Here is a 20,157-nt window from a genome sequence, read left to right on the forward strand (position 1 = left end):
CCATTTCATTTTTACACATATGAGTTTAGTCTACAGTCTACATGCATTCATAGGTGTACAAGTGCTCATGATTGAGGTAAGTGAGTACTTACCAGGTAGAGAGACCAGGTAGTTTTTTTTTTTTTTTTGATTGGGAAAAGTAGAAATAGTGCTATAAATTAGGGTGGTTAGCCCTCTTGTTGGAGAATGAATTTATTTATATTGTAAGAAGGGTAAAAATGTTTATTTTATTAATAATTGAATTTTATTTGATTTTACTCGTATGTGTTTTAATTTATTTTTTATGTTAAATTATATTATACTAGCTTTAACCCGCGGCTTTGCTCACGAATATCTAAAATAATGAAATTGCTTCCGAACGCGTCTGTAGTCACAGAAGAAGTAACAATGAAGTAGAATGGCGGGAAGTTTAAAATGGCTGAAAGTATAGTCTATGGAAGTATAGTGTACAGTCTCCATAGTGTAGTCAATTGGATTGGATGTTGACGTAGCTGTCGGTAATACAGTGTGATAATACAGTGTGATGGTACTATGGTACTTAGGTTTGAGCTTCATTGCTGGAATGCTAGATGGCGTTAAAGTAGTCAAATAGCCAGAAGCAGAGGTATTATTGGCTAAACAATTTCTTTATTTTATTTAAAAAATAATTTTTTTATTAAATAAAAAGTAGCCTATAACCATTCGGGGACCACTAAGAATATGTGTACAAATTTTCATGATGATTGGTTAAGTAGTTTTTGCGTGAAAGTGTAACAAACATCAGGACTTTCGCATTTATAATATTAGTAGGGATTTTGCATATTTATTAATTTTTTAATGTTAAATTAGATTTAATTTGTTTATGTGTGAGCGAAAATACGTAGTAAATATTGTTGAATGAATGCAATAAATATTTTTAGTTGTAAAGTGCATCCGAGCGCCATCCAGTATTGTTTTAGAAACTGCACTTATAAAAGTGTTTGCGTAAAACTTGTCACGCCTTTCTTTGAGTCTGTAAGGTTGCACATGTAGCAGTGAGTTTATCCGCAATCAAAGGTGAGAGACACCCGTGTCGGTGTAAGGTGACCACTTCACACCGATACTGATAAATTCTCGCAGCACCCTAGTAGGATGCGTAGTATATTTAGAATATATTGCAATAACTCAGCTCTAGAGGTCACTACGATGTACATTTTTGTATTTAATTACAAGCAAGAATCTTACAAAAACTTGTTTTGTGTTATCAGTTCACTGTTTGTTATTGTAGTCGCTTTGAAGACTCTACGAGCGAGGTAAATAATAAATCAGTTTAATATCGCGCTACGGTTGAATATGTTGATATTTTAAACCATGTGTAACACAACACATTAAATTCAAAAATGGAAATAAGTTAATTAAGTGATTACGTTTAATTAATAATAACTAATAATAAGTGATAAAACATGTGTAAGTACTTTTTACGCTTAAAAATCATTTAAGTGCATTAAAATAAACTTTATTTAACATTATATTATTGTTATTATAGTTATAACAGTTAAATAATTAATATAACAAGACTTATTGTTGCGCAAATTCAATAATTTTGAATATAATTTCGTAGTGTATATGCAACACAACAGCCTATTTCAGTACCACATATTCATGGCAGATGGCGCTGCATGTACGAAAAACAAAATTAATTTCGCGCAACTCTTCAACCTTCGCAGTGTTTTCAACGTTTTTATCGCGATAACAACCGTTAGAACTGCAGTGTTTCAACAAACAATTGTGCACAAATAAACAACAAATCAAACTCTATTCCGGTACAATCATTAGCTAAGACTGTTACTCTTTACTCCAAACAATATTGATCGTGCAAACTGAGTGTGTTCGCTGCGATATTCACGATTTTCATTGTACCGGCGTGCGGCTCGGCTAAAGAGGTTACTTGCTGTTGTGGCGCGAATGCGCACCGAAAACAATCTTATCTGCGACGTCAACAAGCAACACAAAACGTAAGTGTTTACATTTTTCAACTTTTTGGTGCGAGATGATTGATTACGCGATGTTTTACGCTTTTTACTTCGTTTTAATATAATAACGGTTGAGTTCAACGTCAATTTGGGTTGCATATAGTCGTGTTAGTTCTTAAAATAAAATTTACTCACAGAAAATAAATAATAAAGTTAACATAATCTACAAAGCCATAAAACAAAAGAATACTAGGGATATAAACAGTATTTGATGTTTATTTCTTAATTAACTTGAAAACAACAAGATACTCGTACAAGATGCGAGTTGCGAACAAGTTGCGATTTGGAAGTTGTAAACAAGTGAAAGTCGAGAAGGCCGTAGGATTCCTTCAATTTCTTCGCTTTATCATCACGTTTGAGCGCACTGCGATCGTTTATCGATTCAGAACACGATTTCAGAACTTTCTCTCTAAGCGTCTTGAGTGTCTCCAACACATTAAATACAAATACAAGAAAATACAAACCCACATCGTGCAAAAACATTTTTTATTCAAGTTTCTAACTTTTTATAAGAAAACAAAGATTTATATGTACATATCGATTGAAAAAATAATATATATGACATTTTGATAAGAGATAAGAGATAAGTTGGCACTTGGAAGGGAAGAATATCAAGATATTTATTTAAAATTGAAGGAATAGCATAGGAATAGCGAATGAAAAGTAAAAAAATAAAATAAAAGTAAACAGTTGTGTACTCGACTAGAATAAAACGTTAGTATACAGTTTTAATAAATAATAATTCATCAAAAATTAAAATAAAAGTAAAAAAATAAATGCACCACAAACTACACACGAAATAATTGAAGAAAATTTGCGGAAAGGATGAAGAAAACATAAAGAAATCTCAAGAAATGTAAAAGTTGAAGGAAAAACAGAAAATTCACATAAAAAACGACTTAATTTCGGCCAACTTGGTCAACTTGTTGTTGAAGATTGTTCACTACCTCTGGAGGGAACTGATCTCCAAGAATCTCGAAGAGATTGATGCGTTGATTGCCCGGAATGCTTTCATAAGCGCCGATTTCTATTCCTTCTTGCACCTACACAACACCAACACAAACAAAAACATAACGTGTTTATAATTATAATTTCTATAAATAAAAATAAAATATAAACATGTTGTGTTATGTAACACGCAGAAAAACAACTTTAATTTAACTTGACTTAAGTTAAGTACGTTGAGTAATAAATTACTAACCTTTTGGATTTGCGCATCTTTTGGTATGAGTAACGTGTTCTGCGCCTGACGAATTGCTTCATTCGTGTATGCGCCGCCTTCTTTTTGGGGTGCTGCCGCCACTGCGACGACGCAAACTAACAAACCAATGAATAATTTCATTGTTTTGTTTGTGTTTTTGTTGTTTTTCTATTTAAAACTTTAAAAATTAATTAATTTATTGAATTTATTAAAATTTTTGATTGGAAATGAGTTAAACTTTCACTTACTGCGTGTTAAAAGTGACTTAAGTTAAGTATTAAGTTTAGTTTGTGTTTTGCGAACCAGCGAACAGTCTTTTGCTTAAAGCGAAACAAACGTTTCACCGTTTCCAGGTTTGCTTATATACTTGTCGATTTTTCTCCCACTTAAGTCATGGCTTAAGTTGCGTTCAAGCTGAACCAAACGTTTAAACGCTTTAAACTCATTTATTTAATTTATTTTTACTATAAATTCATCATTTTTATGGCGGAATCTTTAAATTTTATTTGTTTTTTGAGTTTTAAAGTTTAATTATTATTATTTGTTGTTATTTATTAGGTACTAATTGAGAAAGTGCAGGATTACTTTTACTTGACACAATGCGTGTGTTAAATTTTCGACCATCACGAAATGCATTTTCCGCTGTTTGCATCCTTGATCGAGAGAAAGTTGGTAAAAATTTCGACTCAATTTTACTTCAATGTAAAATCTTCAAAATTTATGCATTTGGGTTTCTAGTTTTTTATTTCTATCTTGATATTAATCTAAGTCAAGTCTAAATCAACAAAATTGAAATTTATAACGGTTTTTACATTTATACAGCGTAGATTATTTATGTTTTACTAGGAATTGCTATGTTCGATACTTATACCGCAACTCACAACATTGTCCAATATAAATTTTTACGATTTTTAAGGGAATTTTATTTAAAATACGAAAAATGCGCAAATAACATGAAAAAAAAAATAAGAAAAAAGTGTGGTTATGATGAATAACTATGTTCGGATGTTATACCGCAACTCATAACATTGTCCATTAAACATTTTGCCTTTTTTTTTTCAAAAAAACTTAATTTACACTAAAAAAAATCATAATTTTCATATCTAACACCCTGTATATTATCTCCATTATACTTCATACGTGTATGCAGTTGAACTGAGCGTAATTTTATTTTACAAATGATTACACATGTCGCTTAAAATCTCGTTTGCGTTTTCAACATTTCACCGCTCCAAGTGGCTATAATTCGGTCTGTCACTACTATTCACTCTTCACTTACTCTTCACTGCACCATGTGAATGTGCTGCCATGTATCTTCTACATGCGTGTGCGTGTGCATCGCCGCGTGAGTGGATGATTATTACTTTGCTCGCGCGCGAGAAGAAGCGGGCGCATGCGCACAATGCACCGCAACGCAACGGAAAACGCGATGGACTCGTTGCGTTCATCAGCCTTTCACTTTTGTCACGAATTATACAGATATTACTTTGAGATGTTCAGCTCGCAAACAGAACCAGATCACAAAGTACGAGTATTCACAGAAAATTATTATGATGAGGAGATGAGGAGAATTAGGTTATGAAGTATGGGGGATTGGTATGTTCGAAAGATATACGGCAAGTCATAACATTAGCCATATATAATTTTTGTGGATTTTTCAAGATAAAATTCAGAAAATGGGCAAAAAACATGAAAGAAATTAGAAATTAAGGTTTTGACATTGGCCATTTTTTGTTTTTTGTGTTTTTTACGCGAATTATGTGTAAAATTGGCAGAAATGGGCAAAAAATATAAAAAATTAAGGAAAAATAATTGTTACGATGAATTACTATGTTCGAAAGTTATACCGCAACTCATATCATTAGCCATAATTTATTTTCTGTGTTTTTTAAAGCTAAAATTCAGAAAATTGGCAAAAAAAACATGAAAAAAATTAGGAATAATTAGGAATGAATAATTACGTATGTTCGGAAGTTATACCGCAACTCATAACGTTGTCCATTTTATATTTTCTGTGTTTTTTACGTGAATTATGTCAAAAATTAGCAGAAATGGGCAAAATATATAAAAAGTTAACGAAAAATAAATGTTACGATGAATTACTATGTTCGAAAGTTATACCGCAAGTCATAGCATTGGCCTTAATTGATTTTCTGTGTTTTTTAAAGCTAAAATTCAGAAAATTGGCAAAAATATCAAAAATTTCAAAAATAAGCAAAATTACATTGAATTGCTATGTTCGGAACTTATACCGCAACTCATACCATTGTCCCCAATACATTTTCGCGTTTTTAACTAAAATTTCCCCAAAAATTAAAAACCAACCGCAATAATATTGAGTTATTGCTATATAACACTTGATTGTGTGTTATTTGAGCAAATACCCGAGTATAGAATAGTCAATGTGTACATTTAGCTAATTGCACGCTAACCTCCACCGCAATGGTGTACATCTCGTGCCCAGCATCGAATAACAATAAACAAAGGCGTTGTTTACTCTAGCATTGGTCAATTCACGCAATTTGCGCACCGAACGCATACATTTGAACACGCATAACATGCTCGTGGTTTGTTCATTTGTTCATTACCGCCAGCGCTAATAGCTGGCTATTGCATTAAATCAATATTTCACCGATGGCAGCGCAAACGACCACAACTTTCTGCCCGCCAGTTTCGGGCGATTGCAAAATTGAACACGTTTGTTGTGTGTGCGTTGTTGTTTTATGGTCTCGGTTTTCACTTTTGCAGTTCTGAGCAGTTCTGAGCTGTCGAAGATGGTGGAAAGGTCATGTACATTGTTTACATAATCCTAGACAACATATATTTCATAATTATTTTAGTTTTTGGATTTATTGAGTTTAAAAATAAGAGTTTTAGAGTTTTTTCTTAAAAATTTCAAATTTTTGTTTTGTTTTTTGGGGTTTAGAGACGTTATAATTAAATTAAATTAAAATTTTTGGTATCACCCTGTAGATTATTAGTTTTTCTAGTGTTTGTATTGCTTTTTTTTTCAAATTTCGATTATTTAAATATGTTTTCTGCTATTTGAAGTTAAAAAACGCAAAAAATAAAAAAATTTCTTAATCGATAAGAAAAAAATTTGGTTCACCCTGTAGATTCTTAGATTTTGGGTGTTTCTACGTAATTTTTCGAATTTTATCTTTGTAGAATACAGAAATATTAAAAATTGGATTTTTAACCATTTTTCTTAAATTTTTCACTTTTTTTTTCTATTTTTTTGAGGTTAAAAACACGATAACTCAAAATCTACTGAACCGATTTGAAAAATTCTTTCTTCACCCTGTAGATAATTAATTTCTTAATGTTTATAAACAATTTTTAGAATTTTATCTTTGAATTTGACTGAAATATAAAGAAAAAACCCATCAATGACTTATAATAAGTACAATAAGAGTATATTTGGTACATTTTTACTTTTTTTACATAATTCAATAACCTAAAACGCAACTATCTCATTACCTTATCATAGTTATTAAAATTTAAAATGGGATGCAATAGTAATAAATGTCATAATGTAATAAATAATTTATCTTAACGCTAGAAAAATGTTTAGCCACATATTATCAGCCGCTAACGTTTTGATGTCAGCTCAATCTCGCTTGGAAGTCTCTTTGTCATGCGCAGAAATGATACAGGAACACACCTACGTTACACAATTACACTTAGATGATAATATAACAATATTTGTTCATATTTATGCTCATTCTCGTCTACTAGTAAGATTAATACGCTAAAACTTTGATGATATCAACAATAATATTAAAATTTTTAACTGTTTGATTACGGAATACTTATTTTTGTTTTTATGGCGATTTATCTACGTTTATAATAATAATAATGGAGAATTTACAATAGCCTTATGCTTGCATCGCGTACGCAGTCTCAACTTTGGTCAATACATGAAATGGAATTTGTTTAGACAACCAAACGAACACGAAAATTAAAATTAAATCACTGTAGGTTTTCTTCTCTTGAATTTTTAGAGGTTAGGGATTAATTGTACGCGCGATATTGTGCCGTGAAGAAATCACGTAGAATGCCGAGAACGTTCGTGTCAACTCCCCTCCTTTTTCGAATCCCGCAGTTGGAGTTTGGCTAGTGCGTCGCCAATCCGCGCGAGGGCGACAGCCTGCTGGTGTTGCTCGCGTGTCTGCGGCGTTGCCGTACCTTGCAGATTCACCGGCTTCGGTGTTGTATTACTGGTTGCCTCATCCAGCAACTCTTTGAATATTTGTTTAGCTTCATCTTCGGACTGTTCCACGGGTGGATCTTCATTAATTGTGCCTGAATCTAACCCTATTTCACGGTTTAATTCTTCGAATATGGATTCGTCTTCATTTGATTCACGTTTTCCTAAAATTTTATGCGTTTTTTCAATTTTTCCTTCGTGTGTTGCGTTTTTTGCATCTTCATCTGAATTATGCCCACGCATGAGATCCACATCGACCATTTCAACATCATCAGGACGTTTGATCTCTGGTTCCACAGGTGCGGCTGTGATATTTTCATACCCAGGCAGCATTTCCACTAATTCCGCTGTGTTTTGCTCGCCTTCGGATGACACCGACCTGGGTGTATCCGCGGTGGCTTCACCCTCGACGCTTGCGTTGCTGCTTTCATCATCGTTGAGTATCGAAGCGTGATCGGGGCTTTCAGTCACGTTCTCGCCGCTATCTGCGTTCTGCTCTAGACTCTCCATCGTTTCCTTTGATCTTGTGCTCGTGGCGAAAGTTGCTTCGGTTGTTATTGTTGTGGTCGTGGTCGCTTCCGGTTCCTCGGTGGTGCTTGCATCACTTTCCGCTACGCTGGTCAGGATACTCTCGGGCAACGTGGCGGCAGGATTTAATAAAGTTTTCTTCAGCCAGGATGAATTCGTGGCGTTTTGGGAAGAATTCGCGCTGATTGCTTGTAATTCGAAAACTTCCGGAAGTATTTTTGCTTCGAGTTGTGGTGATTGAGGTTGGGGTTGGGGTTGAGGTTGAGGTTCGGGTTCTTCTACTTGCTGCGTCATAACATCGGGAATCGGAGGGTATTCGGGGTTTGATTCTAAGACTTCTTCTTTTTCATGAGGGGGAGATGTACTTATAGAAGACGTGGGAGGTGTTGGAGTTGGAGAAACAGTTGGAGAAGAAATTGTAGTTGCTTCGGAAGTACTACAGAAAAAAAAAGAAAAAAAATAATTTTTTCTACATCAAATCAATCGATTTACCAACCTGTTAAACTCATCTTCTTCATTTTCTAAGTCTGTTGTAGTAGTGTTAATATTAACGCCTAATCCTTCAGTTGTAGAATCTTCATCACTTGTAGTGCTTAAATCAGTAAAATTACCAACATCTAATTCTAAGTCATCAAAACTGCTATCCGTAGAATTAAAATCTTCCCCTTCTTCTTCTCCCAAAGAAGATACAGATGAAGAATATTCCAACGCAGATTCTGTAGTTGTTGTAGTTGTAGAAACCGGCCTCTTTACCAGCGATAAAATATACGTAGATTCTGCAACTGTTTGAATATCTTCCTCATCTTCAGGGACCTCTGGGATATCATCCAGGGTAGTCTTCAGCGTTTCTTCAGCTTCCACCTCAACTCCACCTCTTTGTAATCCCTCAGCTCCTATGATGGTAATCACCGTAGCTGGAGTACTAACACCCTTTTCATTAACCAATTCTCCATCTTTTTTCAAGAATAATAACTTGTCCCCTATACGTAGAACTGATGGAGGATGTTGATAGACCTCAGCAACTTCACTCCCATCAGATTCTGAGTCTGGTGGTAGGTCATTACTTTCATCATGTTGATCATCATCTTCTTTAATCAATTGTTTATGTACAACTTCATTGATTTCACGTTTTGGGGAGTTAGTAATCGGTATCTCCTTAATTTCCGGGATGATTTCATGTATGGTAATCTCCTGATGGTCATCTGGATTATGTGGGAGGATATTCTCGAGGATTTTGCTCGTTTGTTTCGTGGTTTCGTTTATTTCATTAGCAAAGAAGACATTTGAAGGTTCTAGAATCAAATCCCGTTAAATAATTTATTTCTAAGGGTTTTATTAGGGTTTTGAATGTTTACCTTTGGGTGGGCAATGATCGTATTTAGGACAACATTTCCCTGGCACCTGTCGACCCTCGCAATCATTGCGTATGTAACAGGAGACCTCCGCACACTGCACCTCCCCGCCGCGGCAATAGCACACTTTGCATTCGGTGCCCGGCTTCTGTTCCAGGCGCTCCCCATTTGCGTAGGTCCTGCCCTCGTATTCGCATTCTGGACGTGCACAAACAATAAACTCGTTAACGATCGCGATTAGCGCGCACGGCGTTTAAAACCTACCGCATTGGTATTCGGGGCAGCACGTGTTTGGTTTGTGGATCGCCCTGCATCCGGGCTTCTTTTCGCATCGTGTGGTCTCACAATGCACACCGGGTGGTTGGCATTTGCATTTTAGGCAGGGTTGTTCAGCCGGGACTGCTTCATCTGCCTCGTAGACTAGATCACCTACTACACAAACTAAAAACAAAAATTTTAATTTTTTCCAAAAAAAAAATTTTTTTCTTCAACCTTGTTGAGATTGGTCTTCAGTGACTTTCTCTAAGGACCCAGGTTGGTCATCCATGATTTCCGGATAAATTTCACGTTTCTTTCTGATAGCGTTCAATGGCTCCTCCATTGTTGTGATTATTGTTTTGCTATTATGTAATGGTCCTGTAAAACACACAGATTATCACAGATTGAAATATTGCATGCTTCAAGGTGGCGCAGGAAATTGACACATATCACTCCGTCCCATCCTTTAATTACGATGTTTACCGGGGGGCCACAGATAGGAAAAAAACGTTAATCCCCGGTTGGTAAATAAATAATGCTCCTCTATGTCTATGTAATTAATGGCAGAGTTAACTACACGTTGTGTGTGTGGGTTGTATTCATGTCAGCCGATTCGAATTTGTACCAGATTTTCGCATTGTACGCTTTGTACATTGAGGTTCAGCAGTTCAGCTCGGTCACTCATGCATAAATCAATTTAATATTGCTTCCAGCGCACGTTGTATTATGTGTTGTTTGTTGCAACATGTCGCTTGCCTGATGCGAAGAGAATATATTTTTGGCACGTCGGATTAAAATGGCGGATATTTGTTTGTTTCCTGATTTTTTTTCTGATCAGAAAAACATCGTTTTTGTCATTATTGCGTGTTGTTTGATGTTGGGTTCGATTAGCAGTGGAAAATACCGACATTAGTATTAGAGTGGTTCAAATGTGATATCCGGTTTTAATGGAGGCGGCAGGCGGTTGGAAAAAAAGTGTGCTCATCTTTAACAACGACGCTAATGTTGGTGTTATTATTGTTGCCTCATTGCCTACCTGCTTGTGCAATTGGATTCGAGACGGACAATACCGACACGAATGCGACGATCGACGTGACGATTACGAGGTTGTTCATCTGAAACAATTCAAAAATAGATGTTGCATAAGCGCAGGTTTATTGTATTTTTCCATTTGTATTAAAATTTTAGTTGTTTTACATTAGGTATTCAAGAAAAAAGTTTGTTTTTTCAAAAATAATTGCAAAAACTTGCAAAAACTAAAAAAATAAAAAACGGTTGAAGATATTTTTATAATTTTGGTTTTTAATTCTTTGGTATGAAATAAGAAAGGTTTAAAAGTAGAAAAAAATCGAAAAATGTTATAAGGGTGTGGCTAAAGTACTTTAGTCACGGGCTTTAGTCACGAGTTGGCGTTTACGATTAGTTGTAAGTAATTTCGATGATTTACAATACAAAACGTGGAAATTAAGTGGAAGTAGAAAAAATAATCCAAGCATCACGTCACTAAACGTGGATAAAGTGCCATTTAGCGCACTAGACATTTAATATACTATTAAACTAAAAAAAAGTTAGCTAAAAGTTGAAAACTGCTGAATTTATTTTCATAATTTTGTTTTCTATTCTTAAATAGAAATAGAAATAAAAATAAAAATAAAATAAAAAAGGTTTAAATGAAGGAAAATGTCCAAGAACCCTTGAAAAATAGATGGCGTTCATGACGTTCGATTAAATTTTTCCCCTTCTGACATAAGTTAAAAAAAAAACTTAAGTGTATTTCTATCGCTATCCGCTTCAGAAAAATACGCGGTCGAGAATGAATTATTCAAAGGTCCAAACGATATAACCGCCTCCACACGCCGGGTGAAAGAACGTGCTGTTTTTAAAAGCAGTAGACCCCTATTTCGCGACGACAGCGAATGCGAACCGAGGAAAAAAAGCGTAATGCAAAAGAAAAACTGGGACACAAATATGCGCGCCACGTGTTCCCGTCGCACAACTGCACCACTATACACGCGCAAAGTGCACAAAAGAAAAGATTTCCGTTTTTCGCCCTGTGGGCGCTATGAATTTCTATGCGAGAGGAGCAAAGACTCACTTAAGGACTTTACCATACAAAAGCGAACGAACGCCTTCGTTAAATCTATACCAGAGCGACGGCGAGAATAGCGCAAAACGAAAAACGTGCGCTGTTGTGGTAGTGCGAATCCAACTTGGGGGCGCAGTTGGCGAGTGGTGGAGAGTTTTGAAGGCGACTGACGGATCGACGTAATTTATTCTTCGCGAATTCGTTTAGGTATTCGTTAGCGCACAGCTACGCGCCCGCGTCTTGCTAGGTTCATTAATTATGAACGCCGAAAACGAAAATCCTGCTGCGGAGGAAACAAAACGCGAATAAATGCAGGAAAAGGTAGAAAAGTATTTTTTGTGTTTTTTTTTTTTATCAAAAGGTACACTTTAAATCTTTCCGCAATATCCGATGTTTTTGATTTATGTTTTCGAGTGCCACGGGCGTTTACGATTTATACCCGTGTGCGCAACATTAACTTCTGCTTTACTAATGATTATTGAGCACGTTCGTACTTGACATGTTCGTTTTGTAAACCTTCGCATCGTATCACGTCGATTTATTCCCTTGAATGTGCATCTTGAAAAAATACGTGTTCTGCAATACCTATTTGTATGTATGTTGGGTTGCATACAATAGATTTAACCTTAGATTTCTTTAAAAGCAAATTTTTATGATTTTTGTTTCAAATTTTTGCTTTCTCTTTCTGGGAAGTAAAAAATACGTGTTTTGGGTAGCCTATAGTTAATCTAACCTTAAATTTCATTAAAAGCTATTTTTAATGAATTTTAACCTAAAATATCAACTTTTTCTCACAGGAAAGTAAAAAATACGTGTTCTGCAATACGTATCTGTATGTATGTTGGGTTGCATACAATAGATTTAACCTTAGATTTCTTTAAAAGCATTTTTTTACGATTTTTGCTTTGAATATCAATTTTTTTCTTCTGTAAAGTAAAAAAATACATGTTTTGCAATAAATATTTACATGTAACTTGGGTTGCCTATAGTAAACATAACCTTAAATTTTATTAAAAGCTATTTTTAATATATCTTCTAAAATATCTTCTTTTTCTCTAAAAACAAAAAAATTCGTTTTCTGTAATACATATTTTTTGTGTATTTTGGGTTGCCTATAGTAATCCTAACCTAAAATTTCTTAAAACTGATTTAATCCGTTAAAATCAACTTTTCGCTCACTGGAAAGTGAATTAAATCAACTGCCATCTTTGTTCCGACTTTCGCCGCTTGCGCAATTCGCGGTGTGATTCAATAGCACGCGCTGTAACCGGAATTAATTGCGGCGTGCGCGCTCGTAACACTTTTGTGGCAGCGCCAAGAGGGTAAAACATTCGACATAATTTCCACCATGATTCATTCCCGGGCGCGCGCCGTGGAAAGTTTTTGGTTAATTGCCTCGCAGCTGCCACCGCTCACGATTTATATTAGAAGCCATCCGGACCCAAGCGGCGAGCGGGATAGGAAAGGAATAGTATTTAGTTGAGTCGGTCGGGTTGGCGGATCGGCATTGAAAATTGAAACGTCGCTGATGGAAGAAAACGTTTTCAATTCCGAGCGGATTTCGCCGGTGAAGTCGGCAATTTCCCTATTTTCAAGACATGCAAGTGTCTATTAAGCAAGGGCGTCGAACATCTCTTCCTTCCTTGCTTGCTTCCCGAGACGGTTTGCGAGTTTCGAGTTATTCTAACTTCTTGGGTGGTGTGCGCGCTGCGCGCCAGGCAATAGATAACAATCTCTTCGCGTTGACATCTTCGCAATCGTAAATTTTGTGTTTCCGCTGCGATGCGAAAACCTTAATTCGTCAAATTACGAATTTACATACATATAGCTTGGCTGGAATACTGCCATCCTTAAGTACAAAACTTCTACTTGTACTCGTACACTTCTATGGTGAAATTAGGAATTATCTTTTAATTAAATTCACTGAAATTAGCGTCGATTTTACGATAAACTCTATAAAACGACGAAATGTATACAATTTAGTTAGTTTTTATTAATTTCCTCTGTGTAACGACGAAAAATATTTTAATTTCAAGCAATTATGAGCTAGAATATTTTTTAAAGACATGACATCGATGGTAACATTTGAAATATTGTTGTAATTATGATCCCAACATCCCGGAAAATTGCAATGCAAATTTCTATAACTTATGCACGATTTTTCAGCTAATTTGTTGGGGTGCACGTTGCGTTACAACAAAATCATTTAAACATAACACAAGTGAATACAACTGAGCGACGCGGAATTCATATTTAGACTTCAGGAAATATTTACCGGCATTTTTACAAGATTTATTGAGTTTATAACCAGTTTTGGAAGATTAAACAGGTGCCAAACCTCGTAAAATTTCATTATATATCATTTTTTGTTCCTCGATGTAACGACACTTTGTTATAACGTTTTGTACTACTCTTATCTTAAACTATCAAAATATTGAATAATTCAAGTAAAATATTACGAAAAAAACGTAAAAAATGCAAAATTTACTTTCAAAATTTTTATTTTCAATTTTTGTTGTAAAATAACAAATATTTAGAGATAAAAAACATTAAAATATCAAAAATCTTCACAATTTCTGAAAGAAGCAAAAAGTTTACCTCTGTGACGTCACTATTTAGTAAATTTTTACCTTTTTCTGAAAAAAATCTTAATATTTGCTTATTTTTTGTTCCTTGATGGTTGAGTTACCCTGTATATTAATTATATTATTGTTAAAAGTGATTTCCGAACGTACAGCGTTCAAAATCAAATTCTATGTGTGAGTTTGGTGTCAGAGTGAGTGCAGCATCATCATCATCGAGACGAGAGCATATATATTTTATTGATCCTCTCTCACCCCCGCCTCCGCCGCCACCATGCCGCCGCCTTCAATCTTATGAATCTGAATCGGATTCGGTGTGCCGATCGGATAGATACCGGGTATTTACCATTCTCCTCTCCCGGCATCTTTACGCGAAAACGATTTTATTTGTTTCCGCGTTTTATCTCTTTGCAAATCGCGTGTCGCAAACACCAACAACCTTGGAATTGAATTTTATTTTTGTCATACATGCTAAATACGTAATGTAATCATCATCAATGGCGTCAATTCACATCGCGCTACATTTACACAATACGGTTTTATTGTGGATAATTGGGTCACCGACGCAGGCAATGATAGAGATGCGATTGATTGCGGAGGTTGTCAGCGTAAAATTTTTTATTCGTCGAAAATCGCAATTACACACTGTTTTAAATAAAACAATAGTGCGCGTAATTTTACACCTACAGGAAGTAATATCAAATTAATAATGTTATGCAACTAGGTACAGAATTGCATTCGCGGTGTGAAAGCTGCGAAAGTTACTCGTCGTCGTCGTCGTCGAATTATGCATACAATTCGACTAATATCGTTTAATTTCTGCGCAAATTGCACAGCGACCACACCGAAATGTTAAATTAACGACTAAACGCCGGCGATTAAATGCGCATGAGATATTGCTAATTAATCACGATTGCGCAATCGTTATTATGTAATAAATTGTGCGGTGCGTGCGCTGCTCATTAGCTAATTATGCAGGAAGCATAATGCGTTTGCTGCAGTTTGTAGTTGATTCATTCACAAGATGCAAACAAACGAAAACGTCACTTTGGAACGGTTATTTAACCGCAGCGTGCGAAAAATTCATGCCACTTTCACTTTAAGCAGTAAATATTATTCATTTTGTTGAGAGTCGCATCAAGAAATGTCATTTTGTATTAATTATTGACGGATTTTCCTTTTTAATTGCTTATTTTTGGAAATTTTTTAGTTTTTTAATTGATATTATGTGATTTAAAATTAAGAGAAATCGAATAAAGTTTAAATCATAAAAATCGGTTTAGTCGTTTTTGAGTTACAGATGAAAAACACAAAAATGTTTGTTTGTGTCGTTATAACTAAAGAATGGCTGAACCGATTTTTCTGATTTTTGTTTCAATTTGTTTATTGTACCTTAGAAAAGGTTTATACTTGAAAATAATCACGAAAAAGTAAATACAGATGGCGCTAGTGACAAATTTATAAAAAAAATACATATTTTGACGAAAAATCAACATAAATTTACAAATATGAGACACTTGTTTTTATTGCTGGTAAAAATTGAAAATTTTCATTGTCAATGTCAATTTACACAGAATAAAGCATAAAAGCGAAATATATAATTTCATTCCAACTTTCAGTCGCTTATTGCTACTTGTTTGTACTCATCGCACTGCTACAAGTGAGTGTGTTGTGCATTGTGTATTCCCAGCAATAATTACGTGTAATAAAATTTTCTTTCTGTCGTTTTCTGTTGTGTATGCATCACTTTTTCTTGCATTTATCCGCTTTCGATTCACAACTGTTGCAATAAACACCACATACAACTGGATATCACTAATAATTACTACGTATTTTTAATTTTATTTTATTTTTATTCTGCAACCCAATATACACCATAACATAACCTAACTTATAGGTCATAAATTTCCCAATTTGCCATCGTCATAGATACCTCGTACCTCCGCGGTCGGTTAATTCCTAATCAATATTCATTTGAGTGTTTTGGAGGCGAAATTCGTGCTTCGCCCTTTTGGCATTACACTATCTAACAAGGTATCTAACTTATTAACGAGGCTGGGCTACCGGTGCGGCGATCATAAACGGGTCGGGCCCAAAACACCCCGAAACTTGCCGCGATCAGGGGATGTAATGACATATACATAGTTAAACACAGTTAAAACCACACACTGCGATGGTGCTTAACATTTATAATGTGTATACGATGGGCGAATAATTATTACGTGCACAACTTCACAAAAATTAAAAAGAAAAACTTAAAATTAAAAAATTCAACACGATCACTTCGTTTATCGACCGGAAGTAAATTCGGTTTTACACGTGGCTATACACGTGGTTGAGCTAATAATTCCCCGTAGGGTACTGGTGATACTCTTTTTACTTTATGCTTTACACTCACTTTGATCTCGCTAATCATGATTGACAAAGTTAATTATATTCATGCGGCATTGTTACGTTTCGTATTATGTACACTTTATTGAAAATTTCGCTAAAATAACCCCGGGCGCTATTTATATAGTACCTGCCTGGCGAGTGAGTATTTGCTGTTGTTTTAAACATTGGAGCCTGGCCGAGGAAATTCGTAAATTTTTCATCGTCTGCTTTTATAGCGCCGCGTTCAGCATCGGATGAATTTAATACATCTTCGCACGGTTTGTGTAAATATTTTAATAACCACTGGGTATTCGAGTAGATATTATACTCGTACGAAAATTAAATTATAATTATTTAATGTTTTGATAGCTTAAGATAATAGTACTCTTAGAATAGTGTATCTTATACATCGAGGAACGAGGAAAAATAATTAAATATTGAGATTTTACGTGGATAGGCAACTCATTAATCTTTATTGCGCTGGTTATAAACTCAATTACTCTTGTAAAAATGCCGGTAAATATTTCCTGAAGTCTAAATATGAATTCCGCGTCGCTAAGTTGTATTCACTTGTGTTATGTTTAAATGATTTTGTTGTAACTGCTTGTGCACCCCAACAAATTAGCTGAAAAATCGTGCTTAAGTTATAAAAGTTTGCATTGCAATTTGTAGGGATGTTGGGATCATAATTACAACAATATTTCAAATGTTACCATCGATGTCATGTCTTTAAAAAATATTCTAGCTCATAATTGCTAGAAATTAAAATATTTTTCGTCGTTACACAGAAGAAATTAATAAAAACTAACCAAATTATACAAATTTCATCGTTATAAAGAGTTTTTATTGTTAAATTGAAGCTATTTCAACAAAAAGATAAATAATTTCTTGGTTTTATTATATTTTATGTGTAAATGATTTTGAGTTCTTGCTTTGACTGACAATAAGTAATGGGTAAGTGGCAGTCGATAAGTAATAGTCGGTTGCACGGTTGCGCATCGTCAACGGCAGGCAATGAAGTTTACACGCTCCAAATATGTGCCATACTCATATGGCGCCGCTATTTATATGTAGCGAGTATTTTGTGTATGTGTAGAGATGTTTGTGTTTGTGTAGCGATTGAAACTTTGCAATTTAATGCAAACCAACCAATTACACACCGCCAAGCACGCGAATTTTATGTTCATTAGGGGCGAAGTGCGCCTCAAACCGGAAGAAGCAAACTTTTACATTTAAAGCTAAAATATTGCATTAAATATTGAATTTATATAATAATTTTCGTTTCCTTTTTACGAGCGTAGTGCTGGAATACTAAAAGGTTTTAGTAATTTATTTATAACTTTTAAAATATTTGCGATATTTAACTTGTTCTTTCATAATTAGATTCGGAATTAAATTCTACATTTATTTCTCTAATTTTTTAGGTAATAATATTTTTTAATTAAAAGTTATGATTAATTAAATTGAAAATTTAAAAAAAGTTCATTTTTTGTGAAAATTGTCTTGTAACTTTTGATAAAAATTTGTTATAAATAAAGTTTATAGCAAATCAAATTAAGAAATTAATTCTGAAGAGATTTTTAAAAGAATTATGAAAATATGTTGATTAGTTTACGAGTAATGAATTAATTAATACAATTATTTATCAAAATACAGGCGCCACGACTATACAACCAAAGTTAGTGCGTTTCCGAAACGAGTTAATTTGTTTTCACATATCATAGAGGAAACCATTCTCTTTTTACTTGATTCATGTTTGATTAGAAAACAGGATTTAAATTGGGAAACTATTTTCAATCAATCCGGTTTGCTAATTGGATATCTATTGCAATCAACATCAATAACAATGAATTACTCAATTAAAAACAATTATATCAACTACATTTTGGGCTAAAATTAAATAAAAATAAAAATTTTAATATTTTGAGGATTAAACGAATAATATTAAGAGATTTATGATGACATCAACGTGTAAACAATTGTTTTGCGCTGTGCCGTTACGTACCATTGCGATTTTCAGCGCGTGTTTTAATTTCCTTTCGGTAACCAAGCAAGAACACAACGCAAAGTTTCGACCAAACAAAACTCGGCCGCGCACAATGCACACAAACTAAAGATTTTTCCACAACTCTTCAACAACTAAAACTCTTCAGCACAACATTTCGAATCAACACACAGTCCAACACACACTTTACTCAAAAATTATTAATACACATTTTTCGAATAATTACATTTCACTTTAATTATATTTCTAGTTTTTAATTACCACACGTGCGTCTATGAGTAAATAAAAACTTGTCGCGCAACACTTTTAAATTTTAAGTTTTTTTTTTATAAATTTTATTTGTTTTTGTATTTAAAAGAGAAGTTTTGTGGTATTTTTGGAAGTATGATTGAAATTTTGGGCAAAATTCGCGCGTGTTTAATGCTGAATGTTGAGCAGTTTGAAGAGCGGCGGCGTCCGCGCTGTTATGAAGTTCGGCGATAGACTGCGTCGCCGGAGCGCCGCGCCGGAACGTGAAAACTCCGGTGGACTGCGTGCGGCGCGGTCGCCGTGCGCGAGATGCACGTAATCGACTTCCACAAATCCACACAGAGCAAAAAATACAATCAAAATACAACGATATCCTCCATATAACGACGAAATATATACTAAATTAAAGCTAGATATTAATTTCTTCTGTGTAACAACGAAAAATATTCTAATTTCTAGCAATTATGAGCCAGAATATTTTTTAAAGACATGACATCGATGGTAACATTTGAAATATTGTTGTAATTATGATCCCAACATCCCGGAAAATTGCAATGCAAACTTTTATAACTTAAGCACGATTTTTCAGCTAATTTGTTGGGATGCACAAGCAGTTACAACAAAATTATTTAAACATAACACAAGTGAATACAACTGAGCAACGCGGAATTCATATTTAGATTCAGGAAATATTTACCGGCATTTTTACAAGAGTAAATGAGTTTATAACCAGCGCAATAAAGATTAATGAGTTGCCTATCCTCGTAAAATTTCAATATTTGGTTATTTTTTGTTTCTCGATAAAACGTCACCTTGCTATAACATGATAAAATGCCCAGATGGTTATAAAGAGAATATTTTGTACTAGTATTGTTTTAAACTATCAAAATATTAAATAATTCCCTTGAAAATGTGGGAAAAAAGGTGAAAAAGTCGCAAAAACTCAAAAACTCAAAAACTGCAAAATTTACCTTCAAAATTTCTATTTTTTAATTTTTCTTACAAAATAACAAAGATTTAATGTAAGAAAAACTCTAAAATATAAAAAAATTACATTATTCCTAAAAATTTCAATTTCAACAAAAAAAATTACCTTTCTGACGTCATTATTTAGTAAATTTTTACCTTTTTGAAAAAATGTTACATTTGAGTAGAGATTGCGTGCATAAAACTTCTGACTACTGGTTAAATTCCAAACAATCCGAACAAAAAAGAAGCGCACGGCAAAAACGGAGCATTTTTCGAATTCCACACCGATCATCACGTTCGTGCGCGCGCACACTCACACAAACCCACATTGGGGAAGCGGAGGACGCTCTTCG

The 20,157-nt window shown here is 34.4% G+C and overlaps 3 protein-coding genes across 7 annotated transcripts in view; 1 reads left to right on the forward strand and 2 right to left on the reverse strand.

The window, feature by feature from the left end:
- The first annotated feature begins 1,598 nt into the window (after positions 1-1,598).
- LOC135789520 (DNA oxidative demethylase ALKBH2-like) overlaps positions 1,599-20,157 on the forward strand; it is a 62,207-nt gene continuing 43,648 nt past the window's right edge. For 2 of the 4 annotated variants that reach the window (XM_065299381.1, XM_065299378.1), the window contains exon 1: positions 1,599-1,973. In XM_065299381.1, coding sequence (XP_065155453.1) covers positions 1,924-1,973 — 50 coding nt within the window. In that variant the 5' untranslated portion in view covers positions 1,599-1,923. The remainder of the gene's footprint in view (positions 1,974-20,157) is intronic. The other 2 variants (XM_065299379.1, XM_065299380.1) reach the window with 2 other exon arrangements.
- LOC135803863 (uncharacterized) lies at positions 2,461-3,563 on the reverse strand. 2 transcript variants are annotated; one of them, XM_065317579.1, is made up of 3 exons: positions 3,441-3,563; positions 3,193-3,370; positions 2,461-3,034 (listed from the first exon to the last, which is right to left on the reverse strand). In XM_065317579.1, the coding sequence occupies exons 2-3, from the start codon at positions 3,331-3,333 to the stop codon at positions 2,891-2,893; spliced, it is 285 nt and encodes a 94-aa protein (XP_065173651.1). In that variant the 5' UTR covers positions 3,334-3,370; positions 3,441-3,563; the 3' UTR covers positions 2,461-2,890. The 2 variants fall into 2 exon arrangements, with proteins under 2 accessions (XP_065173651.1, XP_065173652.1); XM_065317580.1 differs by having other exon boundaries at positions 3,193-3,360; positions 3,441-3,542.
- Positions 6,587-19,066, reverse strand: LOC135789321 (proteoglycan 4). Its single transcript, XM_065299108.1, has 7 exons — positions 18,587-19,066; positions 10,577-10,655; positions 9,775-9,918; positions 9,547-9,723; positions 9,286-9,480; positions 8,427-9,222; positions 6,587-8,366 (listed from the first exon to the last, which is right to left on the reverse strand). The coding sequence occupies exons 1-7, from the start codon at positions 18,587-18,589 to the stop codon at positions 7,268-7,270; spliced, it is 2,493 nt and encodes an 830-aa protein (XP_065155180.1). The 5' UTR covers positions 18,590-19,066; the 3' UTR covers positions 6,587-7,267.

This window comes from Atheta coriaria, unplaced genomic scaffold (genome assembly GCF_025399875.1).
Source record: "Atheta coriaria isolate IRGN ID8LTWV9N9 unplaced genomic scaffold, Caltech_Dcor_3.1 hic_scaffold_3_pilon, whole genome shotgun sequence".
Lineage (NCBI taxonomy): Eukaryota > Metazoa > Arthropoda > Insecta > Coleoptera > Staphylinidae > Dalotia > Dalotia coriaria.